Source organism: Notechis scutatus, chromosome 14 (genome assembly GCF_049901735.1).
Source record: "Notechis scutatus isolate UNSWTSFEM ecotype Mainland chromosome 14, rNotScu1.2, whole genome shotgun sequence".
Lineage (NCBI taxonomy): Eukaryota > Metazoa > Chordata > Lepidosauria > Squamata > Elapidae > Notechis > Notechis scutatus.
The window spans coordinates 3,043,519-3,070,166 of NC_142022.1; the positions used below are offsets into that span (position 1 = coordinate 3,043,519).

General features: G+C 56.7%; 1 protein-coding gene across 1 annotated transcript; it reads left to right on the top strand.

Annotated features, from left to right (window-relative positions):
- The first annotated feature begins 7 nt into the window (after nucleotides 1-7).
- On the top strand, nucleotides 8-26,648 carry IQGAP3 (IQ motif containing GTPase activating protein 3). Its single transcript, XM_087943761.1, is given in 39 exon segments — nucleotides 8-68; nucleotides 1,490-1,577; nucleotides 2,425-2,581; nucleotides 3,341-3,418; nucleotides 3,504-3,580; nucleotides 3,675-3,742; nucleotides 4,239-4,352; nucleotides 4,439-4,617; nucleotides 5,035-5,122; nucleotides 6,121-6,284; nucleotides 7,217-7,304; nucleotides 7,529-7,692; nucleotides 8,081-8,241; nucleotides 9,199-9,323; nucleotides 10,150-10,277; nucleotides 10,279-10,314; nucleotides 11,794-11,884; nucleotides 12,004-12,171; nucleotides 12,283-12,428; nucleotides 12,759-12,929; nucleotides 13,416-13,499; nucleotides 13,592-13,663; nucleotides 14,446-14,515; nucleotides 14,706-14,914; nucleotides 15,614-15,769; nucleotides 16,344-16,507; nucleotides 16,797-17,021; nucleotides 17,810-17,950; nucleotides 18,892-18,976; nucleotides 19,745-19,977; nucleotides 20,588-20,720; nucleotides 21,303-21,405; nucleotides 22,212-22,362; nucleotides 23,103-23,190; nucleotides 23,714-23,890; nucleotides 24,314-24,480; nucleotides 24,978-25,070; nucleotides 25,294-25,402; nucleotides 25,644-26,648. Coding segments are annotated over 39 exon segments (4,896 nt in total). The 5' UTR covers nucleotides 8-37; the 3' UTR covers nucleotides 25,758-26,648.

Sequence of the window (26,648 nt, forward strand, 5' to 3'; positions counted from 1 at the left end):
GATTCAAACCGCCCGGGCGGAGCGAGCAGGAGCAGCCATGGCGCAGCGCGGCGGGGCTCCCTCCGGCTGTGAGTCTGCGGGCCGAGGGCAGCCGGGCAGGGACGGAGGGAGGGAGACCCCCGGCGGGGCCTCGCCCATCTGACCGCGCAGGGAGGACGCGAAGCGGGCAGCGAGGCGGGAGAGGGGGCCGGGCGGGGGAGGGTCGGCAGGCTGCGGGGCTTGGCTGGCCGGGGGCGCCCCTCCCAGGGCGGGCGTGGGGTCGGCCGGGCCCAGGGGGGCTTCAGGCGGGGCTCGGCTGTTGGGAGCAGGGCGGCCTTGGGCCCCAGAGAAAGCGCCGAATGGAGCGGAGGCGTCGAAATCACGTCCTTCCTTCCAGGGGTCTCCAGCCTTGGCCACGTTAAGACTTGTGGACTTCGAATTAGAGTCTAACAAGCAATAATAATAATAATATAATAGGCATAGTTGGTTTATATAATATGAAGTTTAATCTAAACTAGAAGAGAAGGACTGTTGTGCACAAGAGATATGTACCAACTGACACACTGTATATAATGGAAAGATGGTTTTATTTGATGTTTTATGTTTGTATTTGTCAATGTTGTCAAAATAAATTATATTTAATTTATTTAATAAATTATATTTAATATATTTAATTAACACACGCACACACACACAAAAGACTTGTGGACTTCAACTCCCAGAATTCCTCTGCCAGCATAGCCGGGGTAAGGAATTCTGGGAGTTGAAGTCCACAAGTCTTCAAATGGCTAAGGTTGGAGACCCCTGCTTTATTTTATTTTATTTGATGTTTGTTTGATCTTGTGGGGCCCTTGTCCCTGGTTCAGAGCAATGTTTCTCAATCCTGGCAACTTTTAGAGGCGTGGACTTCAATTCCCAGAAATCTCCAGCCAGCCATGTTTGTTTATCTGTTGGCTAGGGAATTCTGGGAGTTGAAGTCCATGTCTCTAAAAAATTGCCCAGGCTGAGAAACACGACTCAGTTGGCAGAGAACAAATAAGCATGTCCTCGAGATAAGCTCAAGGTCTGGAGAAAGCTCAGGTGCAGATTGTTGCGTGCGCTGGTGTGGCTGTTGTATCCATGCAAATATTCTGCATGAAACCGTCCAGAGGCTCCAGACATTTGCTGTGGCATGTTGCATTTGTGGTTCCCTTGGCTGTGGCTCACTGACTAAGCCACAAAAGGTTGGATTCACAAACTGCTGGCCTAAAACGCTCCTCCCTCAGTTCAGCAGAGCAGCCGGGTTGCCTCCCCAGAACCGAAAGCGAATTCCAGGAGGGGGGAGTTGGATGGAGGGGGGCATCTTGGGCCCCTTCATTTGGGGGCTGGGAGGCCCAGAAGGACAGTTACTTATTTATTAAATGTATACTCTGCCCACCTCACCAGTGAGGTGCCTGGGCAACTTATAAAATTGATCGGGGGTCTCCTGGAATTTTGTCTTGGGGGGTGAAATTCTTTCTGGCCCCCCCAGATGAGCGTCTCACGGCGGATGAGATGGACGAGAGGCGGCGGCAGAACATGGCCTACCAGTATCTCTGCCACCTGGAGGAAGCCAAGCGGTGAGACAGTTTTGGGGGTGGCTGGGTGGGAGAGAAACCTCCCCCCAATTCACCTTCAGAGGGAAGCCCTTTGTATTTGAAAGACTCCCCCCCCTACCGAAGATCGCAAGAAGCTGTAACTTCCCTTGCAATATGTGTGATCAATTATGGTGGATTAAAATCGATCCGTGTTCTTGCTAGGAGCCAAGAACAACGTGGAGGCCCTAATTATAATAGGTGATCAGGCTGGAGAGCTGAAAGACCTCAGAGGTCATCTGGACCAACCCCTGTTCCCTGCGGGATTCACCAGGGCAGTGTTTCTCAACCTTGGCCCTCAGAATTCTGAGATTTGAAGTCCACCTGCCGGTTGAGAAACCCTGCCCGGCCATTCGGCTGTTCCTCATCAGGTTGACTTCCCATGTCTGAACTTGCTGATGTTTTGAAGCAGGTGGACCTGAATGGGGGAGGGGCTGGATGAGCCCAAGTGGGTCTGAATGGGGCCTCCCATCACTGCCCTTCTGAAGAAAGAATGGGGGGGCCTCTTCCAGCCTTATTTCGGGGAAGGGGTGCCGCTGGACGGCCTCCCAGAGACAAGGGACAGGAGGGATGTGGGCGCAGGAGTGAAAAGGTCCACAAGGAAACTGGCCAGAGAGGCTTCCTCCTCCTGCTCCCCCCCCCCCTTGGCCAGAGGTCTTAGAGGGGCAGCCCCTCGTTTTAAAAGGACAGTGGGTCTTGGGGTAGTTCTGCGCAGTGGACGCCCCTGCCCCAAGTCCCAGGTCAGGCTAGGGGGTCTCCTGAGGGGCTGCTCCGACGGATGCCCTGGGCTGGAGAGGCGTAATAACCCTGCCCCACTTCCCCCCCCCCCCAGCTGGATGGAGGCTTGCCTGAAGGAGCCGCTGCCCCCTCCGACAGAGCTGGAGGAGAGTTTGCGCAACGGCGTCACCCTGGCCAAGCTGGCACATTTCTTTGCTCCGGACGCCTTTCCCCTGGGGAAGATCTATGACCGCGACCAGGCCCGCTTCCAGGTGAGGGGCTCAGGGCTGGAGACGGGGGCTTCACGGGGGCTGCCGGTCAGGCAGGGGGTCCCCTCTGGGGCCCAAGAGCTGCTCCCGGGGCCTCTGGAGGCCAGGAATGGGAGGGGAGGTTGGGAAAGGCCGCCCTGCAAGCCCCGAAGCTGGCGGGAAGCCTGGAGTTGGGGCTCCTGCGGGCCACCCGAGTTCGGGTTTGGCTCAGGAGGAGCTTCTGAGACTGTAGGGTGGAGACCCCAAAGGGAGACGGGCAGCTTCTGGTTCTGGTCAGGGTTCAGCCGTTCCTGGGCACAAGGCAGCTGGTCCTTCCCTCCCCCTTCTGCTCATTGAGACAATCGGTGGCTTCTCCCCCAACCTGAAGGCTGGAGAGGTGTTCCTCCCAGCCCAGGACCCCGTCGCTGGAATCCTAGGGCAAGATGGCCTCACAGGGGGACACACACACCCCCCATTCACTTTTCCCATGTCCACCTGACCATCTAGAACAGGGGAGTCCAATCTTGGCAACTTGAAGGCTTGTGGGATTCCAGGGCTTGACGTCTTCAAGTTGCCAAGTTGGACTCCCCTCTTCTAGAAGAAAGACTCTTCCACCTTCCTATTTTGTGGAGGAGGAACTACAGCTTGGGCCTTTCCAAGGCCCAGCAAAGGGGGCTGGCCACTGCTGCCAAGCCTTCCTGGAGTGGTCCCCGCCCCCAGCGTCTCGTGATGGGCCTGGGAGAGGTGACCGCCTTCTCTCTTCTTCTCCCTTCCCTCTTGAAGGCCTGCGGCCTCCACTTCCGGCACACGGACAACATCAACCGCTGGCGAGACGCCATGAGCCGCGTCGGGCTGCCTGTGGTGAGGCCCTGAACCCCTCCCACCTTCGTGTCTGGCAGAGGGGCACCTCCGTGCTCTGACACCCCCCCGCCCTCCCTTGTCCCAGATTTTTCACCCCGAGACCACCGACATCTACGACAAGAAGAACATGCCTCGTGTGGTGTATTGCATCCACGCCTTGAGGTGAGCCTCGCGCCTCCCGCTTGGTGAGCCATCCGTCTTCCCATTCGTGTTCGATCCACGCTGAACCCCATCGTTTTTCTCATCCGCTTTCCAGCTTATACCTGTTCAGGCGAGGGCTGGCTTCCCAGATTCAGGACCTGTATGGAAAAGTTGACTTTACAGGTAAGACGGGCAGAAGGTGATTCTTTGGCGCCTTTTGACAGAATCCTAGAGTTTGAAGGCAGCTATAAAAAATGCAACCTCTCCCTGCCCTCTGGTTCTCTTCTTTGTGCGGCGCTTCATCTATCTGGCATTTGGACTGTGAATTAGGCTCATTGTGTTGCTGTAGGACAGGCGTGTCCAACCGAGGCAACTTTAAGACATGCGGACTTCCACTCCCAGAGTTCGACTGGGGAATACTGGGAGTTGGTCCACTGGTCTTAAATTGCCCAAGGTTGGACTCTCCTGCTGTAGGAGAACCGATGGGTCTTGTGGAATGAATGAATGAAGAAACTCAGTTTCTTATGGCCCAAGAACCCCCTTTCACCTCCAGGATTCTGCTCATTAAACATTGATCGATGGGAGGGGGGGATTTTTTTGGGGGGGGAGAAGGGCAGCCCAGACCCTCTGGCCTGACCCGGCCCCTGGACCCCTGCCCTTCCCCTCTGCTTTATTCCAGATGAGGAAATAAACCACATGAAAGGGGAGCTGGAGAAATACGGCTTGCAGCTTCCCACCTTCAGCAAAATCGGCGGCATCCTGGCTGAGGAGCTCTCGGTCGACGAAGCAGCCGGTACCGTAGGCGCTGGTCGCTGGTCTGGTCCGTGGGATCTGCCGCTCTCCCCTCCCCACCACGTTAATCCGGCTTCTCCCCTCCAGTGCACGCGGCCATCCTGGCCATCAACAGGGCGGTAGAAGTGGGGATCGTGGCAGAGACCGTGGCAGCTTTGGGCAACCCCAGCGCCATGCTGGTGGGCGTGCAGGAGAGTTTGGGGGCCCCCTACCAGGAAGAGCTCTGCCGGGCCAAAGGAGAGAAGGCCGAGAACGGAAAGAACCGGGTGAGGAAGGTTTCTTCCATCACCCCCCCAAAATGCCCTACCTGTTCTCCCTGCTGAGTCGGGCTCGGTTGATTGCAGAAGGGAACCGACCATTTGCTGGCGGTCCTGGGACACGTGAGCAGCCTCTCCGCGCTCCGGGGTGGGAAACTCTACTCAGGTGCCTTCAGCTCCCATCCCCGGTGATGCAAATGGGAAAGTGCTTGCCAATGTGTAATTAGGGGGTGCAAAGTAGCCTCTGCTTGCAATTTTCCCCCCCTGTCTGGTAAGTTCCAAGTGGGGCAAACACGGGTGGTGGGCTGAATCCCGGCTCCCTCCGGTCAGTTTCTCGTTCTCCTCCTGCGTTTCGTTCCTTCACTTGGAGCTATCCTGGAGGTGGCCCAATGGGGACCGTTTGGCTTTCCCTTTGCTTGTTCTCAGCCCCTGCAGAAGATACCAGATGGGGAAGACATCTACGATCGCTGTTTGACCCAAGCTGAAATTCAAGGCAGCATCAATTGGGTGAACAGTGAGTAGACCAGGACGGGGATCGAAACCATATAAATTAGGCTGACTGAGGAATTCTGGGAGTTGAAGTTTATCCATCTTCAACTCACCCAGGCTGAGAAACGCTGGTCCAGACCATGGTTTGGGCTCTTGAAGGCTCTAACCGTGGCTGGCTTTCTTTTCCCATTCTGTTTGGGGAGGACTTGGAGGAACGCTGATTATCACTAGCATTGTCTACGTAGTACGGCTGTAAGAACTATTATTTATCCTTCCTAATTTCATTACTCGTCTCTCTCATTGGAATTATGACTATCCTTATTCTGTTGCTTTGCATGTGCACTGAGAGAAAATTCCTTGTGTGGGTCTGGCCCTTGTTCTGGGTAGTTCTTTTTTCTTTTTTTAATAATTTTTTTTTATTTTTACACTTTAAAAACCACCTTTTTGGCAAGCAGTGTGGTTCCAGGTTTTTACATTTCAATACAAACATGGCCCTAGTTACATATTCATCTTTCTCCTTCCGTTTCATATCACATTATCACTTGTTCTATTTTCCTTCAAATATTCCCAAATATTAAATGCATTACGCTTGTTTTATCCAATTCCAGTTCGCATCTTAGCTTATTTCATTTTTCTTAAAATATTCTCCTCTCTTATTTTACAATATTGTCTAAGATTCTTGCTTCATTTCTATCTTCATTGCACAAATTACTTTTATCTGTCATATTTGCAGTTTTATCTCACACTGCTATTCCATTCATTATTCAGTAAATTTTATCCTTGTTCTAATAATTCAAAAAATCGTCCCCTATTTACCTCATACACTCCTTCAGTGTAGAAGAAATGGGGGCCTTTCCAGCTTCCCTGACCCGAGTGGGGAGGGCCTGGCCATCGATCTGGGGGGTTCTGAGGGGTCCCTGCTAAGCCTGGGCCGCTATCGGCTCGGCTGCTTGCAGAACAGACCTGCCCCTTGTCCTTCCCCGTCTTTGCGTGAGTCCTTTGCGATCCTCTCCTCCCCATCAGCCAGGAGGGCCCTTGAGATGGTGGACGACGCCCTGGAGGCCCAGGACCCCCAGACCTTGTACCACCTTTTGCAAGATCCCATCCTGGCCCTGAAGAGCCTGCGGCGGGAGAACGCCGGCTGGTACCTGGATCAACTGTCCGCTGACCGGGAAGAGAAGGCGCTGGTACGCCAAGGAAGCAGGGAGGGAGGGGGGCGTTTCCTGGATGACCCTCCTCTTGCATTGGCCTCCTGTGAGAGTGTGAGAAATCAGGAAGAGAAGGGGGATTCTGGGATGGGGGCTGCCTGTGAAATCATGCCCTCCCCCTCAGATACTGCCAAATCCCGTGGGAGCATTTTGTGCACCCCCTGAAGTCGTCTCCTCCCTGTCCTGGATTCTTGGACAACCGTTTTGTTGAGTCTCTTGAGTTCTACCTGAATAGCGTATTTTGGGCTAGGAGGCATCCAGGAAACTGGGGAGGCCCCCCGGCTCTTCCCCTCCAATAATGCCAATAGGGGAGCCCAGAGCTCCTCTAGAAGCTCCTCTTATGATGAATTGGGAACACCCCAAGAGGCCCAGGGATGTTCCAGTTGGAAGCTGCATCCGCTCGCCTGCTTACAGTATCTAAGCCAGAGGTCTCATTCTCGCGGCCCGCGGGCCAATTGCGGCCTTCAGGACGATATCCTGTGGCCCCCACCGTGATATGAAAGTATAATATTAGTGTATAATATAAATATAAAGTATAATATAAAGTATAATATTATGGCAGCCCAGCCTCACCCAGACTAAATTCACCCCAGGTAAATTGTGTTTGAGACCCCTGATCGACGGTCTTCTACCAAGGCTAATGTTGATCATCTCTGCCAGTTCTCTTCCTCGTGGTTTATTCAGAACACTTTTCTCTCCTTTCTTTCTCTCTTTTCTTCCTTCCTTTTCTCTCCTTTATTTCTTTAATTCCTTCCTTCCTTTTTTCTCCTTCCTTCCTTTTCTCTCCTTTTTTCTTTCTCTCCTTCCTTCCTTCCTTCCTTCCTTCCTTCCTTCCTTCCTTCCTTCCTTCCTTCCTTCCTTCCTTCCTTTTCTCTCTCCCTTCTTTCTTTTTCTTTTGTTTTTTTCTTCAGGAATTGGGATACGTTGACTTCCTTGAGCAAGGAGAAATTCAAGCTGGACTCTACATGGCCAACCAGAGAAGTGATGAGGAGCGTGCCGGTGAGTGGCGTTGTGCTCCAGGGCAAAGACCTATGGGGGGGGGGCAGCCTTGGCTGGTTGGCTGTCACTTTGCTCTTGTCGGGGGGGGGGTCAGAGGACCCCTGGGGAGAGTTCTGCCGGGGACTCCTGCACCTCCCCTTTCGGTCCGGGGTCTTTCCTTACCGGTCTTGCCGCAACACCACCTTATTCTCAAACGCCTGAGAATGCCCCCTGCCCCTGTCCAGCCGCCCAGGCTGTGAGCCACATCAATGCCTCACTGCGAAGAGGAATCGCGGAGGAGACGGTGCGCGCCCTGGCGAACCCCGAGGCTCAGCTGCCGGAGGTCTTCCCCTTTGCCGCTCGGCTCTACCAGCGAGACCTGTCTGCCCTGCAGCGGCAGCACCCCCAGGTGAGCGGGGGCCCCCGAAGGCTTCCTGGGAGGGGGGGACCCCACCTCAAACAGCTGCTGCTTTCCTTGTGTGCAGAGCAGCTCCCTGTTCCCCTCCTTTTCCCTTCGCGCCTCATCTTCACGCCTCTCGGCCCAGAACCCTTCACGTCGGGGTTTTTTTTTTTATTTAAAGATGAAGAGTCCCTTTCCCCTATTTGCAAAATAAGCATTAAAAGGAAAGTTCCAGAGGCCATTGGCGGAGTCAGGTGCCTGTCCTGGGCTGCAGAGGTCTCATTGGGGCGCCTTGTGAGGGGAAGCCATCGGCTGGCTCAGGGGCTTCTGCTTGGGGCTTCTGCGGGGCGCACCTGGCCTGGGGAATAAGCCCGTACCTGGCCCTCCTGGGTTGCAGGGGAAGCTGGCCCAGGAAGAGCTCTTTGTGGCCGTGGAGATGCTGTCCGCAGTGGCGCTGGTCAACCAGGCCCTCGAGGATGGAGACAGCCGCAGCTTCTGGAGGAGCCTCCTCAGCTCCGCCCTGGGACTCTCCAGCGTCGAAGAGAGCCATGCACAGCGGTAAGAGGCCCGGCTCAGCATGGGGTCCCCCTCCTCCTCCTCCTCCTCCTCCTCCTCCTCCACAGCACCTGGTGCTGGGTGCACGGCAGCTGACAGTCCAGAAATTCCTCCCCTTTAGAGCAGTGATCCCCAACCTTTTTACGCCGCGGCCCGGTACCAGCATCAGCTGGCGCCGCCATCTTTTATTGATGAAAAAGTGCTTCGGTGACCTCACCGGAAGCACTTTTCATCAAAAAGATGGCGCCAGCGCTCGGTGAGCTTTTCCAGGTAGAAATGGCTTTCACCCGGAAAAGCTCACCGAGCGCTGCACGCTATCTTTTTGATGAAACGTGCTTCCGGTGAGCTTTCTACCCGGAAAAGCTCACCGGAAGCATTTTTTCATCAAAAAGATGGCGGCGCCCAGCAAAGCCAGCGGCCCGGTAGGACTTGTTCCGCGGACTGCACGGTCCGCGGACCGGTGGTTGGGGACCCTGCTTTAGAGGACAGTTGGTCCACAGATCACCCCCACAACCGGGACCAGAATTTCCACTGTAAATTGTCATGTTCAACACACTTTAATGACAAATTTTATGGCAGTTGTTAAGTGAATCGCCATGGTCATTAAGCAAATCACATGATGAACTGAATTCAGCTTCCTCAATGGACGTTTTTTTGCTGAAAATTGGCCCAGAAAAAGTCACAAATCACAATGGCTGCAGCCGATGGTAAGTGCAAGATGGTTGCCAGGCTGTGAATTGCTGAATCTCGTGACGCGAGGTTGTGATGAGATACACACAGCGGTGCTGTGACGGGCGTAAGTGCAGGTTGCAAGTCCCTTTTTCCAAGAAAGTTGTCACTGGTCGTTAAACGAAACCACTGTCAGTCGAGGGCTACCTGTAGACCGTGATTAATTTCTGCATTCTAGCTGACGCTCATTGCAGCTCCGGCCTGGTATTCCCTTTTGTTTCGGTTCTGCAGTTATTTTGAAGGCCTGTCGACACAGAAGCGCCTCTTTCGGGAAACTCGGCGCGACTTCCTGAGTTGGAACGACATCCAGGCCGCGGTGAAGGACGCAAATACCGCCGTCCAAGAGGAGCAGGACAGTAAGGGGACTCGGCGTCCGTTGTGGTGGGCAGTTGTGTGTGGGGCTGCAACCGAGAGCCGAAGGGCCAGGCCGGGCCTCCCAGCTGAAGAGCCCTTCTGGGCTGCGGGCCTGTCTTGGCCTCTGGGGCAGCAAGCGAAGCTTCGGGCGCCTGGAATCGGAGGCTTCGTTGGAGCCAGTGGGGTGACTCTTGGCCCAACCCACTTCCAAGGATTGTGTCAACTACAAAGATACTCCTTGGTCTTTTTAGCTGCCAGCAAAAAGGGAGTGGGGGGAAAACAGTGCATTCCTTAAGTGCCTAGATAATCACGCTGGCAGCCCAAAGTTGTCGGAGTGCAAGAATATTACTGGAGAGCATGATTGATGACTCTTGGCTATGGACGTGTCCCATTGGAGAATATACATCCGGGGGGTGGAGGGAGAAGACCAGGGTCAAGGGGAAAATGAATGATGTATTTTAGTACCAGCTGCATCCAGCTAACACCAACATGGCCACTTCTAATAAATCAATTTTATTTTCTCTGAGAGATGCGGCTGGAGACTTACGATTTGAAGGGGGGTGGATTTGTTGGAGTCCTGACAGATGGTTGATGTGGGGGAAATAGGAGAAGGAAAGGGGGTTTATTTTCCATATTTCTTAACTGCCCATCTCCCTTGGAGATGTGTGTTTGCCACCCAATAAATAAAAATAAATACAGGACTCATTCCGGAGCTACCAATTGCCAGGAAGTTCCTCAAGCTAACACCGAGGTGCCCCGTTGGGATAATTCCTGGAGTGTTTCTCTCCGGCCCCGGGGTTCAGCCGAGACCTCCCTCTCTCGTTGCAGAAATCCTTGCTGTCCGGTTGGTCAACGAGGCTCTGCAGGGCGACTGTCCGGAGAAGACCCTCAGAGCTCTGCTCCTGCCTTCTGCCGGCCTTTCCGACGTGGTGCTCCCCACAGCCAAGCGCTACCATTTTCATTCTAGGCCAGAGGCTGAGGCAGAAAGCCCAGGTAGGGAAAGGGGGCGGGGGAGATGTTTGGGGTGGGGTCCTGGGCTAATGCAGAAACACCACCAGGCACCGGACCAACAAGTTTCAGGCGCTCCCAAAACTGGGTGTGTTCTCTCTGGCTGAGCCTCTTGCCGGAAGCAGGAAACGGTGCTAGGAACCGATAGAAACCAGATCGATCGCATTTTTTCCTCTGGCCTCTTTTCCTGGGAGTAGCACCTCCACCTGCTCCACTCTGGACGCCTTTCAGCTGTCTGTGCTACAATTCCCAGAATTGGGAACTTTCGGTTTTGGAATTGGATGTCCCTGTGGCTTTGGGGGGGGGGAGTTGAAGCAGCGGCTCCCGTGCGGATTCTGCCATCTGTACCAGTCGGGGAGGATCAGCACCCCAGTCCCCAAAGCGGGCAGGCTGGAACCCCTGGCCCTGACCTGCCAATCTGGGCCAGCTTGTCTTCCATTGGGCCGCCAGTTAGACCAGCATTTCTCAACCTGGGGAACTTTGGGGGGGGGGGGGATTATGGGAGTTGAAGTCCGTCTGTCCCCCCCGGCCATCTTAAAGCGCTGAGTTAGGCAGTGCACGAGGAGATCCGCGTCCGTCTATACCAGTGATGGCTAACCTTTTTGTCGTTGCGTGCCTGCACCCATAATGCAATGCGCGTGCACCCCCACACGCATGCATGCGTTGCCCCCCCTGCACATGCACACGTGCCCCCCTCTGCGCAGGTGCACACATGTCCCCCATGCACCCCGCCCCCACATGCATGCACGGCAGATACCTGGCGCTCGGCTGCTGGCAGGAGGTGGGCACCCATGCGCAGGGCCTCCTCTGATCTGGAGCATGTGATCTTGCGTGCCAGCACATGTGCCATAGGTTGGCCATCACGGGTCTATGGGATCCAAACTCAGAAGGAACCCGGTGGCCCCTTCTCTGGCTTGCACAATTGGAGCTTGTGGCGCCTGGTTTTTCGTAAAGTCTGCGAGCCGGGAAAGCTCGCGGCTCTCCAACTTCCAGGCAGCCTGTTAGGAACCAGTGAGAGACGCTTCATCCGTGCATGTGCTGGAGCTCCGAGTAACACACAAAACCATCACTGCACCCCCCCCACACACACACACACCCAGTCTGTGGAGAGGTGGTTCTTTCCAGGACTCCGGTCCCTGGTGCCACAAGAGTTGGGACTGCTGAGGAATAAGGTTCCAACCGCCTGAAGGGGTCAGAGGCGTCTGTGGGGCTGATGGCAACCCCGGTTGGCCTCCTCCTCCCTGTGGGACCTACCTCACAAGCCTGGTGTGGGAAATGTACGGCCGTCCCCTGCACAGGTCTTGGGTTTGTTTTACCGACGCACAGCAGATTCGGCTTTTGTGGAGCTGGCGGTCGCGGCTTCTCCGGAGGAGCCACGATTCGTCCGCCTGGGCCAGACTGGCTGCACCGCCAGTGTCTGGGCGGCTCACTCAGAGCGGGGGCCCTTTTGTTTTCCCTGCGCAGGCGGCCGGAGACCCCGGAGTGCTCTTGTGGTGGGAGGACATCCAGGAGGGGGTCTGCGAGGCCAACCGGGAGAGCAAAGCGGCGCAGCAAAGTAAGGAAAGGGGCTGAGGGGCCGCCTGGACCTGGGGGGGGGGCTTGGGAGAGACACCCCCACCGCCCTGGGACCCCGGCTTGCCGCCCCAGCCGCAGCCCCCTCTGGCTCTCCCACAGTGGCCCTGGGCCTTGCTGCCATCAACCAGGCCATCAAGGAGGGGAATGCAGCGCAGACCGTGCGCGTCCTGCGCAGCCCGGACGTGGGCCTCTGTGGCGTGGTGGCGGAGTGTGCCGCAGCTTACCAGGCACAGTTCAGTGCCCTCCTGGCAGCACGAAGGCCGGCAGGTAAAAGGGGGTCCATGCTGCGGGGAGGCTCCCCCCACTTTCTAAGTTGCTCGTCCAACCTTTGGCCGTAATGTTTTGCTCTTGTGTGTGTGTGTGTGTGTGTGTGTGCAGGGGGCCACTCGGAGGCGCTCTGGGTGCGGCACAGACTGAGGGACGGCTCCGAGTACTACTTCCACCTGCGGTCCTTTGAGGGCTCCTGGGAGCAGCCCCGGCCCCTCGCCCTCAACACGGCCCACCTCAGCCGAGAGGAGATCCAGGTGGGTGTGGCAAGAGCATGTGCAGCCAGGGGACCCCGCCAGGTCCGTGCAATGCAGCACGGAGAGTTTGGGGGTTTGAAGGGGAGCAGAGCCAGGATGGGCAGAAAAGCACCACCACGGGGGGCTTTGGATTCGCCTGGTCATTGGCGCCAGGGAAGGTCCCAGTCCTGGCACAGGCTGCCCCCCTTTTTCTGCCTCCTCTGGACCTTTCCTTCTCCCAGAAAGCCTGGGGGGGCATCAGGTGGGCCCCCCGGGTGGACCCTTCGCGCCTCCCAGAGTGAAGGGTGTGCTGAGCTGTCCCGATGGGCCGCTCGTCTGTCTCTCCCGCAGGGGGCCATCACCCGCGTGTCTGCCACCCACGACCGGCAGCGCCTCTGGCAATCCCGTGCCTGGCTGGTCGTCCGGCTGCAGGCCCGGATGCGGGGCTTCCTCTTCCGCCAGCGCTGGGCCGCTCGGCAGCGGCTCCTGTCCCGGCAAGTGCCGGCAGCCACCCAAATCCAGGTGGGTGCAGGGCACCTTTGCAGAGAGGCCGCCTCCCCCGATCTGTCGCAGGGCTCCTTCCTTGGACCCATCTTGAGAGGTGGGGGGTCCTCACAGCCCCTAGAGCAGAGCTCCCTGAGCCCCCAGTCCGTGGACCGGCACGGGGCCACGGCCTGCCAGAAACCGGGCCGGGCAAGCAAGTGAAGCCCCGTCTGCAGGATGCAGGCAGCACACGGAACCATCTGCGGGAAAACCCTCTCGGCACAGACCGGTCCCTGGTGCCCAAAGTGGGGGGGGGGGGCTTTGCCCCAGAGGAGCAGCGATGCCCCATTCTGGAGGTCAGAAGCCCCGGACCGGCTGGGCATTAGCTGCCTCTGGAGGGCTGGGCGTGGGGGCCCCGTCTCCAGTCTGTGAGGAAGGCTGGGAAAGGCCCTGGAAGAAGACAGGGCTGGTCCAAGGGGAGAGCCCCTGAGGTTGGGAGGGTGACCCCTGCCCTCTTGCCCCCAGGCCGCCTGGCGTGGTCACCTGCAACGCAGACGCTACGCGGACAGGACGGGCTACTTGCGGAGGAACGCAGCCGCTGCGATCAAAGTGAGTGGCGGGGGGAGTGGAGGGGGTGGTGCTGGGCCTTCCCTGTGAGAGGCCAATGGTTTGGCTTTCCTCCACCATCTCCGCTGCACCAGATTCAGTCCTGGGTTCGGATGTGGCTTGCCCGAAAACGGTACCTGGAACGCCTGCGCTACTTCAGGAAGAACGTGAGTGTTTCTGTCCCGACGGTCACAAAGTTGCTTGGTTTGGGGGTCTTCCCTTGGTAGTGGGGTGGGGTCTTCCCGGCCCGATGTCTCCAGCGAGCCCATTTGCAGGCCTTTCCCTCCTCGGGTTGCTCCTGAATGTGGAGGCTCCATTCTGCACCCCCAATTAATGTGTGTCTCTCTAAATTAGGGATCTCCACCTTGGCACTTTAGCCTGGAGGACTTCAACTCCCAGAATTCCCCAGCCAGCTTTGCTGGCTGGGGAATTCTGGGAGTTGAAGTCCTCCAGGCTTAAAGTGGCCAAGGTTGGAGATCCCTGCTCTAAATAAAGTCATCCTTTTGTTGTCGCTCGTCTTCGCCGACCTCCATGCTCCAGGTGGGAGAAGAAATGGGTTGGAGCAGCCAACTTTTTAGCAGGCAGCTTTTTGGGATCAACATGATCCAATGATCAGGGTTTATTTTTTTACTGCTCTCTGTCCCCCCACATCCTTCTCTCTGTGGGCAACCCAGCCACCTCTCTTGGGAAGGGCAGAAAATCTGCTGTGGCCGTTTCTGTTCCCTCTTCCTGGGCTGGTCCTTCTTGTAAAGCCAGGCTGGTGAATTCTGGGCGCACCCGGATGGCCGTCTCGGCTTGGAAAATCACTAGATTTACCCAACCAGGCTCACCCCCAAACTACACTGTGGGCCAATTGACCTGCTTCCCCCACTTGGGGGCTTCTGTGAGCGGGGAAAGGTGGCCCGGCCAGGCCCTGAGCAGGCGGTCCCTTGTCCCGCGTCTCTGACAGGTGGCTGCCGTGGTCAAGATCCAGGCCTTCGTCCGGGCCAACAAGGCAAGAGAGGATTATCGGATGCTGGGTGAGTAGCCAGGGCTGGGCTCTTCCTTCCCAAGATTGGCGGGAATCGCTGCTCCCACTTGGGCCCTGCTTCAAGGGGGGGCCGGTGAGGGTCACCACGGAGCCTTCCCTCCTCCACCCTGAGCGATGTGGAAGGTCCGGGGGGCAGGGAGGGTGATGGCCGGTTCTGCGTTCTCTCTCCTGGCTGCCAGTGCGCTGCAGGGAGCCCCCACTCCGTGTCATCCGGCGTTTCGCCCACCTGCTGGAGCAGAGCCAACGGGACACCCAGGAGGAGGTGGAGCTGCTGGGGCTCCAGGAGAAGCTGGCCAGGGGGATCCGCTCCAACCAGCAGCTGGAGAGCGACCTCAACCTCATGGACATCAAGATCGGGTTGCTGGTCAAGAACAGGATCACCCTGCAGGTGGAGAAGGGAGCGCTGCTTCCAGCTGGGGAGGGGGCTCTGGGCGAGGGTGGGAGCCCCGGTGGAAGCGGCCGCTCGGTTTCTACGCAGGGACAGGAATTCGGCCTTCTTGGCTTAGAAGCGGCTCCTTCCCCAGTTTTGGAGGCAAAGTTGCTGCCTTGTCAAATCAAACCACCCAGTAGCAATCGGTAAATGTTTTGCACTGTGGGAATCAACCTGCGGGCTTTTAGCCTCCCGAGGAAGAGGAGAGCAGCGCTTGACCTGCATTCTCAGGCGGGAGGACTTCAACTCCCAGGATTCCACGGCCAGCCCTGCGGTGTTCTGGGAGTGGAAGTCCGCGCGTCTTAAAGTGGCCCAGGTGGAATAATCCTGTCCTTGACCTTTCCACCCGAAGGCGGAAGTGGCTCTTACTGAGCAGCGGAGCCCATGAGCTGCCTGGCCAAGGGGTCATTTCTTGGGTAGAGGCAGAGGCGATCTCCTCGCCAGCCTCACCTCTGCCCGCCTCTTCCAAAGCTGCTTCTCCGCTTGCTTTCTCTTGCCGCGTGCGTGTGTGTGTCTGTTGAAATGGCCCCTTGTGTGTCCTCCCAGCCTCACCCTCCCATTCTGGGACAGCCTGTTTCTGCCAGCGGCCTCCTGAGTGGGGAGGGGAGAGCTGGAGGCGGGGGGGGGGGTGCCATTGTCCGGCTTCTCCCCTGGCAGGAAGTGGTGTCCCATTGCAAGACGCTGACCAAGAAGAACAAGGAGGAGCTGTCCAGCAGGATGGACGTCAGCCAGGAGAACAACGGGCTGAAGGCGCTCAGCAAGGAGAAGCGGAAGGCGCTCGAGGCCTACCAGCACCTCTTCTACCACCTGCAGGTGGGCAGCACCTGGTGGCCTTGGACCAGCAGCCCTTGCGAGAGGCAAAGCTGCGAGCCACGGCTCCCTTCCCCCACCGCATCACGCCCGACAAGGAGTTTCTCAGTCGGGGCTCCTACAGAGTAACATCAGGCCACGTCTGCTTTATGACGGGGCCCCTCGTTGGTCCCCTGTGTAGCCCCTCTTTTTTTTAAGGCAGACCTTATCAGCACAGCCATGATGCAAAAAGGAAGGAAGAAAGGTTTAGCTTGTGTGAAATTGAACCAGACCCTCAAAAGTAATATTAGATCCAAGAGGCAACTTCGAGATCTTTAATCTTGGTCCTATTAAGGATTAAGCCTTGCGATCTATGTCAGTTATTCTTGATCAAATTGCAGCCGAGCTTGGACAACTGCACCACCCGGGTTTGTGGTTTGTGCCCCGGGAATATGGTCCCCTGCCTGGACGTCCGGGCGGCTCAGCGGTTGTTAGCTGCCCTCAGCCGGGGTGGGCGAGTGGGGCTCGCGGTCCAGGAAAGCCGTTGGCGCATCAATAGCCCTTTCCTGCTGTTTCCCTCTCTCCTTCCTCCTCCCAGACTCAGCCGGTGTGTCTGGCCAGGCTGCTCATGCAGATGCCACCCAACAAGTCCACCAAGTTCATGGAGTCGGTGGTCTTCAGCCTCTACAATTACGCCTCCAGCCCCAGAGAGGCTTACCTTCTGCTCCAGCTCTTCCAGCGGGCCCTGCAAGAGGAGATTGCGTAAGTCCTTGGCTCCCCCTCCCTGCTTCCCCCCACCCTCCGAGAACAGTTTAGGGCAGGGCTCTCCAACCTCGGCCACTTCAAGCCTGGAGGACTTCAACTCCCAGAATTCCCCAGCCAGCAGAGCTAGCCAGGCTTGGAGATCTCTGTTCTGTTCTTTGTTCTTCTTCTAACCTTGTGTCTCCTTGCACATGCCGAGATGTTGTTCCGGAGCAAAACAATGCTGGCCACAGATGCTGGCCGCCCTCCTCCCGCCAGATCCGAGGTGCTGCCTTTGTCTTCCTCCCAGGTCCAGAGTGACCCAGCTGCGGGAGATCCTCACGGGGAACCCCACAGTGATCCGCATGGTGGTGAGCTTTTACCGCAACGCCCGTGGGCAGAACGCCCTGCGCCAGATCCTGGCAGAGCCGGTGCAGGAGGTTCTGCACGACAGGAGCCTAAGCATCCGCACCAGCCCCGTGGAGATCTACAGGGGGTGGATCAACGAGATGGAGTGCCAGAGCGGACAGAAGAGGTGGGCAGCCAGAGCGGCCATTTCTCCACTCTGGGCTGTGACACAAAAATAACACAGTCACAATGGTAGAATCAATTCCCTTGAATGCCTCCGACTTGAGCCCCAACATCCAATTATCCTCCGCCTGATATCAAACTCTGCCAAAAGCAGTCTATGAAGAAAGTAAATGCAGTCTGAACCAAAAGTAAGGATAATTAGAAATAAAAAAAAAACCCAACACAAACCACACTGGAGTCATTAACACAGCAGGCCAGGATGATAAATTGCAGACTTCCAAAAGATAACGCAGCACACACAGTTGGGAGGACACCAAAACCCAGATAAGCCTCGACAAAGATAATGCACGCTTTGCTTCCAGCAAGGGGCTGTTGTGCCTTTCTTATATCCTGTTTTCCCAGCTGCAACTAATGAAGGGAATCAGGTCCCTTTCCCCTCCCGTAAGCCACGTTGGTCCCTTCTCCGTTCCTCCCTCCGTGCCCTAGGATGAAGAGGGGGTGGCCCTGGGTCTTCCTCTGACCACCCAGCCGGACTGTGCCCTTCCCCCGTTTCCTCCACAGCCACCAGAGCCCCACGCCCACTCCCTGTCAGCTGCTCAATCCCCCCCTCAGAGTCCGACTCCAACAAGGGCAGGACAGAGGGGAGCCGAGACGTGGCCCTGGCAGGCACCCACAACGTCTCTTCTGCACGAGGCAAACTGACACTGACTCTCAATTGTGGGAGGTAGAAACGGCAACCGTGCTGACACACTGTTGTCTTTAGTTGCTGCCACTGTTTTTGTCTCTCCCCAGCCACCTGCCGTACAACGTCACCCCACAACAAGCCCTCGGCCACCCAGAGGTCCAGAGGCGGCTGGACATCTCCCTCGGCCATCTCCTCGTGCTGGCAGACAGGTTTCTCTCGGCCATCCTCTCGTCGGTGGACAAGATCCCGTACGGGTTTCGTGCCACATCTCTTGCATTCTGCTGCCGTTCTTCTCACGCTGGGCTTGGCCCCTGGCTCCCAACCTGCCCCCTTCAGCAGGAGATCAAACTGCTGGCGTTAGGGAATGGCCACAATGCGGTTTCAGGCCTGCTAGAGTTGGCAGCCCGGTCTTAGCTCACGCGAAGCTTCCGGCGGGGGCAGCCGCCGGGCTGGCAGACGAAAAGACGGGCTGGGATTTTAGGCAACATGGCAAAAAGATGCCCCCGTTTCAGGCCACGCAGCCGCTGCAACGTTACTGGCCCTGGGTTTAAGCAACAACTCCGCAGGGCATTGCGCAAAAATATAAAATGAACATCCAGGAGGGTCCCATCCCTACATAGTGATAGCAGTTCCCGGGACGTACGTGTGTATAATGCTTCCTCCAAAGAGGGAAGACGCTTCAGTCTGCAATTTACCTTTGCAAACAACCCTGTGGGGGGAAACTGAGTCAAGGTAAGAAGAGAGAAAAGGCAAAATTGTGGCTAGATGGGGCCTCTGACCGCCCCACATCCCACTTCCCCATCAGCACCCTTATAAAACCTTACTTTGGTTTTATTTTCATTTAGCATGTTATCTTTTCTATTGCACAGATATTTATGCTGGCGTTTTGTTTCAACTAAATTTGTATATCAGCGATTGATGAGTCCGTAGATGCCATACGCTAAATAAATAAATAAAAACAGCAACCTTTTGGAGAGGTGGGGTGGACAGTTTTCACACCCATCAGATTAATGCTCACCAAAACTACCCTTCCATCGGATTGCTCCATACTGGAGAGGGGAGGTCACAGACGGACCCCCTTTTTGACCCATTTTCTCCACCCTCTTCTCTTAGCGTACCCAGGAGCTGCGTCTTGGGGAGGGGGGCTACTTCCTGCCCACCCAGGAATAAAATCTGGCTGTCCTTTCAGGTACGGGATGCGCTACGTGGCCAAGGTCTTGAAGGCAACTTTGACGGAGAAGTTTCCAGATGCCTCCAAGGGAGAGATCTACAAGGTCTGGAGCCTGGGGTGGGGTGGGGTGAGGGGGTAGGCCAGGGTCTGCTCTATTTCCCCCCATTTAAGGTTATTTGATGAGTTTATCAGTCAACCGTAGAACCTTGACATCCCCTTGGGATGGGCTACAGCAGGGGTCCCCCCCCCCCACGCCCGGTCTCTGGGCCGGCACCAGGCCAGAAACTGTTCCGGTCTGTGGGAAAGCTCCTCTCCACAGAACCAGTCCCTGGTGCCCCAAAGGTTGGGGGGAGGGGGGGCTACAGGGCAGGGATCCGTAGCTGTTTCCGCCCGTCCTTGGTCTGCGAAAATGAAAACTCTGTGTTAGATAGCACGAAGGTCACCCGGCCAGTCACAGCACCCTCCCGATTTGATTGGCCTTGAAAACTAGCTTTAACCTGGTTGAGTCCTTGCCTGGGAACCCCCCCAGGGAGAGTCCAGAGGGGGTTTGTCCAGTTGTCCTGATCCAGGCACCCCTTTCGGTGGCTCCGTGGCTGCCCAGAGAAGCAGCTCGGGAGTTGCCTTTAGAGGCTCACTCAAGGAAAACGCTTGTGGCCCCTGTGTCCATACTGGCCGGCCCCATCACAGCAGCTCGCAAGAGGGAGGGCCAGTATTTTGGCTCGAGGTTCTCCAAGTTCCTAAGCCCTGGGAATGGGTGGATCAACTCAAACAGGAGGGTCAGCAGCAGACGCGTTGGCGCCGCCAGAAACAATGAGCCGCCTAGGTACCAGCCTAGCTCCTTCCAGTAAGACCTGCCGCCCTCCCGTCCTAGGTGGTGGGCAACCTGCTCTACTATCGCTTCATGAACCCAGCGGTGGTGGCGCCAGACGGCTTTGACGTGGTGGACTTCTCTGCTGGGGCACCCCTGCACCCTGACCAGCGGCGCAATTTGGCCTCCGTGGCCAAGATCCTGCAGCACGCGGCTGCCAGCCAGCTTTTCGAGGGAGAAAACAGCCACTTGAACGTGGTCAATCAGTACCTGGAGGAAACACACCATAAATTCAGGTGGGTCAGGGGATGAAACGCCCGCCCTCATCTCCCGTTATCTTCCTTCCCAAACCCTGAAGAAGGACCAAAGGAGCGTCCCTCCCCACTCCAAGTGCAATGGGACCCCTGCCCCATTTGCAGCTCTTGGATGCCTGCGTTGGCATCCCCTGGCCCGTTAACTGGGAGTCCCCCCAGTTGCCCACCTTATGGGGGCAGCATATATTCTAATCCGCCCGCTTGGCTTTTGGCTGGGTGCGGCTGGAAGGGGGACGCCCTTCCGTCTGCTCATCCTCAAGAGTCCCTTGGAGCTACGCAGGCAACATGTGTGATATTTCCACCTACTTTTGGGGGTGGAAAAAGTGTGTCTTACACTCCGAAAAATATGGTAATCGAGGAGAGAAGCAACCTGGAACTGAAGAAAAAATTCGTGACAGTTGGAACAATAAACCAGAGGAACAGCTTCCTTCCAGAAGCTGTGAGTGCTCCATTACTGGAGGTTTTTAAGAAGAGACTGGACTTGTCTGGAATGGTATAGGTTCTGCCTGAGCAGAGGGTTGGACTAGAAGACCTCCAAGGTCCCTTCCATGATTCCATGTTCTTTTGTTTTTTTTCCTTCTGTCTCTTCCAGAGCATTCATCGACGCAGCCTGTTTGGTCCCTGAACCGGAAGAGAGATTTAATGTGGACAAATATTCAGAGCTGCTGGCCATCACCAAACCAGTGGTCTATATAACGGTTGGGGAGCTGGTCAAAACCCACAAGGTGCAAACCTCAAATGTCAGGGAAAAATATATGATTTAAGGGGAGAGAAATCATTGCTTTTGTGCGTAGGCCAAACCAATCTCTGGATTGCTTGTTTGTGATTTTGTGAGTTTGCAAGCCAGGCTTTATGGCTTGACACGTGAAAATCCAACAATCTGGCTTTTTTTAAAATAAGCCCATAGTTTTTATGGACCTGAACCCACTTTTGCCTTCTAGTTTCCCCCTTGGCTGTATCTCTTTTCCACAAAGCCATTTGGTTTGCGGCAGATGTCCAACCTTGGACGCTTTAAGACTTGTAGACCAACTGGCTGGGGAATTCTGGGAGTTGAAGTCCTCCAGACTTAAAAGTGGCCGAGGTTGGACACCCCTGACTTAGAGTAACTGTCTACGGCTTTCTTGCTACTCAGATCCTTCACCTTTGTTGTCTTATTTCTGCTTATCCCTTCATTGATTCATGTTTTTAAGGCTGTATTTTGATTATCCAAATGATCTTTGGTTTTACTCCATTTGGAAAGGCAAGTTGTGTAAATAAGGCAACCGGGAATTTCCTTCTCTGCTTCTTCCTCTCTGCCAACCCCACAGTTGCTGCTGGAACACCAGCACTCCCTGGCTCCCGATCCCCAGGATGTGCTGCACAAACTTTTGCAAGACCTTGGAGAGGTGCCAACCGTTGCCGCGTTGATAGGTAAGCTGTGGGCACCCTTCGGACGGATGGCGTCCCTCCCGGTACTCTATTGGCGTGGGAGTGAAGGCCCTGTTCCCGCCCCAAAGAGGAGGCCTCCGGCAGCACCTTTTCCGATGCCTGTCCTATGAAAGGCTGCGGCTCACCAGAATTTACAGTCCTAGTAAAGTTTGCCAGTTGGGAAAGGTGCTGGCAGGCTCTTCCTAATTTTGGCCTGCCAGAGACTGGCGTGTCTCTCCCGTCTCAGTTTTCTGCATTCCGTTCATTCAATTTCTGAAGCCACCCAACTCAACCAGGTGGCCAGGTGGCTTACAGTTCTAAAATTATAAAACAATCACAAACATTAAAGCAGTAAATATATCCACAAAAATAGATAGATAGACAGGATAGATGGATAGATAGATTCGATAGATAGAGAGATAGACAGACAGACAGAAAAGATAGACGGGATAGATAGGTTGCCTATCACACCCACCCAGCAACCGGGCAGAGAACTGGTGGCTAAATTTTTGGAAGCCCACCCCTGGAGCAAACCTTACCACCTTCTAGCACTGATGATGTTATCTAGATTGGGACTGAAAGGTCTTCAGGGAAACAAGCCAGCTCAGCTTCATGCCTCAGTCCTGAGCTACAGAGATTCTCTTCTATCGTCCTCTCCTCCCTCCCTGGCCTTCGGTTCGCGCGGCTGGGGTGCCCTACGTTATAGGCTCCCCCAACCCATGCAAACATCCGCCCAAAGGAGTGCGGGGCACCCGCCTTGCTTTCTTCCTTCGCTCCCATGAACCTGTTGGATTGCTGTCCTTCGGCAGGCCACAGCCCGGGGCAGGGGGCGAACGGGCCCTGGGAGGACGCGCTGTCTCAGCTCTCCAGCACGGAGCTCTCGCTCACGCTCAGCGGCAGGTACAGCGGGGTGGAGGCCGAAGCCGAGGGGGAAGCAGGTGCCGAAGGCCTGTGGCTGAGGTAGGTGACTGCGTCCCCTTGCGAGGGAAGGTGGCCGGGCCCGGCTCCCCCCAAACCCCGTGAATAGCAAGCGGGTGACGACACTCGGGAGCACAAAGACACTCCGCGATATAGGAAGCTGGTGGGAAGAGGAGAGTGCAGGACTTTAGGTAAAGCGTGAGGTCATGTGGCTACGATCGTGGTGGTTAAGCAAGGACCCCGCTGCCATTTCCCACCGGCTTCCCACAAGTAGCCACTGGGGAAGCCAGGGGAAAGTGGCCGGTCGGAGGTTGCGTGCAAAGCCAGTTGAAGGGAGGAAGCAGCTGCCGCCCCGTGGGGGGCTCCACTCTCTCGCTGCGAAGGGCCCCTTCGGGCGGAGAAGGCCGAGGCCATCTAGATTTGTTCAACGCCTCACACCCTTATTGCGCCCGACGCCTGTGGCCGTGTTGGCGTTGTGACGAAGACGCATTAGGAGAACTAGAGGGGTGGCTTGCAAAGAGAGCCGCTCTTGACCAAACGGTGGCTCAGAGCGGAATTTGGACGGGCCCCTTTTTGCTCCCTGAGGGTCACAGCTTGGTCAAGAAGGGGCCCCGGGAAAACGGGGCAGGATCAGTTGTGGGTCCATTTCCTAGAATCCCAGCCCAAAGAGCTCAGACAGTGTGACCTCTCCCAGGGCTCCTGCTGGGCAGCGTCTCCGTGACCCTTTCAGCCTCTGCCCACAGTGACCGGTGACCTCTGGCCTTTCTCTTTTTGGGACGAAGCACCAAACGGATGCTGGTGGACGTGATCCAGTCCCAGCCTGGCGACTCCCTGGCTGAGATCCTGCACTCCAAGGCATCAGAAGAGGAGGTGGGTGGAGCGGGCAGCAGGGCCCCCGTTTGCCCAGCAGGGGCGCAGTGCCCTTCCCGGGGGCCTCCGGGCCGAGTCTGCCCAGGTGCTGCCCTCCGGATTCCTCCAGGTGAAGCGGGGGTGGCCCCGCCCCTTCCCACAGAGGCTCTAAGCCCCCGGCAGACGTCACCCTGCTTAGGGGGTTCTGGGAAGGCAGCCGTGGAGGTGATGGGAGAAATGCAGACCCATCGGTAGGATCTCCGGAACCGGAAGAGAATAAAAGCCCATCTTCCTTCACATTTCCTGTCGTGGGGAAGGGTCTCCCTCACCCCCAGGACAGCCGCACTGGACCCCAGTTGGCCCTGGGGAGGCCAGTAAGCAATCAACTCTGCAGTTGGAATGACGGGAGCTGCTGGTCTGCGGAGAGACACCAACGGGACCCTCCGCTTGTGTAGGAATGTTTGGGCTGTAGCTGACTTGGTCCCCTTCCACTTACGGCCGGTCCCTCAGCCACCAGTCCGAGTTGCAACCTCCTTTTCCGCAGGAGCAGCTCCACCAACAGCTCTTGTGGAGGAGAAGGGCCGCTGGCCACCCGCAGAGCCAAGAGCGGGCCCACCGTTCCCTGGCGGAGAAGAAGACGGAAGTCCTCCAGAACCTGGAGCGCCTGGCTTTGGCGGGCTCGGCCGGCCAGCCCCAGGCCCTGCTCCGCGAGATTGCCCAGGTGACCCAGGCAGCGGAGAAGCTGCCCTGCGGGAGGAGGGTTGGCAACCCCTGGCCTCTTCCGCTCTCTGGCCTGCCTGGCAAGGGTGGGCTGTGCATCTTGGCTAACGGTTGCTGCAAAACGGGAGGAGTAAAATAGCACGGAAGCCGATGTTAGGCCTGCCGTGGGGAAGGTTCCTCTCCTGGGGGGCCAGAGGGAGGCGCCTCCAGCGCAGGGGGCTTCTCCGCCTTGGTGACTCTTTTAAGATCCGGGAACTTCAACTCCCAGAATTCCTCAGCCAGCGTAGCTGGGAGTTGAAGTCGCCTTCCCTCGTGAAATAGGGGGCCGCCTGGGGGTTGGTTGAGAAGCCGGGTGGGGGTGGGGGGTCCCAGAGGAGGGGCGGGGGCCGTTCTCGGTGCATTGGGCTGCTCTCCCTCCCCGCAGGACATCCGCTGCCAGAGGCATCGCCGGCAGGGCCGCAGGGGGCAGCTGGCCAAGCTGCAGCAGACCCTGCGAGGCCTGGCCTCCAAGCGCCGCTTCTACCGGGAGCAGGTGGACTACTACCAGAAGTATCTCCGCACCTGCCTGGACAACCTGGCCGCTGCAGACAGGTACGGGGGGGCCCCGGCTGGCTGGGGGATAAAGGGCACCTGGCAGGTGTGGCCAGGTCAGGTGAGGGGCAGGGGCAGCCCTCAGGGGACTGAAAAGAAAGTGGGGAGGGGCTCCTAATCTCTTCCGATTAAGGGGGCAGCGAAGTGAGGTTCTGCCTTGAGCCCCCCTTGGCAGGGAGGGTGAGGACCCCCCACCTCACCTCACCTTCTTTTGTGACTTTCAGGGAGCCACTGAAAGAACGTGGCAGCTGCTCCCCCCCCCACCAGAAAGGCCTTGCAACACCGCCTCCCCATTTCCCTTCCCCAAGCAGAGGCCCCCGACATTCCTTGACCGGTAGCTGTGCCCAGGTCCACTGTGGGAAGACTGGCCAGTGGGGGAGCCGGGAACCTGGGCTGGCTCCTTCCCTGCTGACCAGGTTGGGGTCCAGGCGGAAGGAAAGCCATTTGGGGGGGAGACTTGGCGTCCATCCAGGCTGACCCCTTTTTCTTCCTTTCAGGCCCAGCAAGAAACAGGCTGTGCTGCACTACACAGCGGCCCGCCTGTTTGAGAAGGGGGTCCTGCTGGAGATCGAGGCCCTCCCGCCAAACCAGTAAGTCCAGATCCTCCCTCCTTCCCTCCTGCCGCCCCCGTCCCCCCGGGCGTCCTGGGCGCATCCTGGGAGGGAGCAGAACGCCGGGCATCCCAGCCGGCTGCACTGAGCGAGGGCCGAACTTTTCTCTCTCGGGCTGCTGCGGGAAAAGCAAACCGGCCCCGGCAGCGCCTGCCACCCCCAACGCCACGGCTTTAATTCCTCCCCCGGTTCTTTTTTTCAGACTTAGAAATGTCATCTTTGACATTATCCCTTCCCGAGAAGCTGGCAAGTTCCAGGTCCAGGCGAAGTTTATGGGGGTCAATATGGAAAACTTCCAGCTTAGTTACCAGGTAAGGGGGGGGCGGCTGAATCGGGCTTATTTAATGATTTTAATTATGGTGGTCGACCGAGTGAGGCCACCCCCCACCACTTGCAGGAATCCCATCTGAACCATTCTGGGCCCTGCGAACGATGGTTCACGTGGAGACGTTCTGCTGCAGAAGGGTTGGGAGGAACCTGGGAGGTTGTCTAGTCTGACCCCTCCCTGCTCAGGCAGGAGGGGCCACGCCAGACCCCTTTCTCTCCTTTCAGGACCTCCTCCAGCTCCAGTATGAAGGCGTGGCTGTCATGAAAATGTTTGACAGAGCCAAAATCAACGTCAACCTTCTCATCTTCCTTCTGAACAAGAAGTTTTTCAAGAAATAATGTGCTTTGGGCGACAGCTGTGGATTATTGAGGTCCTCGCTGGGAAGAGGCCAAAGAGATATATAGCGGTGCTCACTTTACTCCAGTCCTGCTTCAAAGAAACCCAGCGGGACCCCACGGGACCCCCACCCGGGCAGATCCTTGCATGGCAGAAGGCTCCCTTGCCCTATCAACCGCTTGCATGTAGAACACTACTAGGCCAATAGACCAAAAGGACGGGCTTTTCCGAGCGCAAAGCGTTTCACCCGCCGTCCAGCCCTCTTCAAACGCTCCCACCGGTCACTCAGCCCAGGGAGCCTAAAACCTCTGGGTTCAGAGTGATGTGACCAGTCTGGCGACCCCATCTCTAGATTCAAACATCTGCCTCTCAGTTGCCAGACTCTGAGGAGGCCAATGACCACCCACCCACCCACCCCTGCTGCCCCTCCGCCTTTTGGACCCCACAGGCTCCTGGCGCTGATCTCCGGGAGGGGCAGTTGGTCCTCCCACCCGCTGGAGCTGCCCTGTACTTTGAGAGGAGAGGGGCGGGGGTCTGCGTGCCTGAGAGAGAGAAAGGTGGGGGTGGGGGGGCTTTTTAACTCTCGTCACTCCCAGGGAGAGCTTACACAAAATCAGGTTTCCTCAAATGGAGTTTTAGAAATCCAGATTTGCGGGTTGCACTTCCGCCCAGTGCTAGTTTGAGACAGAAGTTGCACAGAAGCTTTCCAAAGAAGCTCCCTGGTTTTTATACCCGCGTTTGGAAGGCGACTGAAAACCGAATTCTTTGGATCCTCCCTGATAATTTAAGTATTCAATCAAAAGAATAAGATAAAAAGTTTGCACAGATTGTTAATATAATCGGGCATTTTATTAAGATCTACAATAAACTCTATTATTCAGTTCTTTTTAATA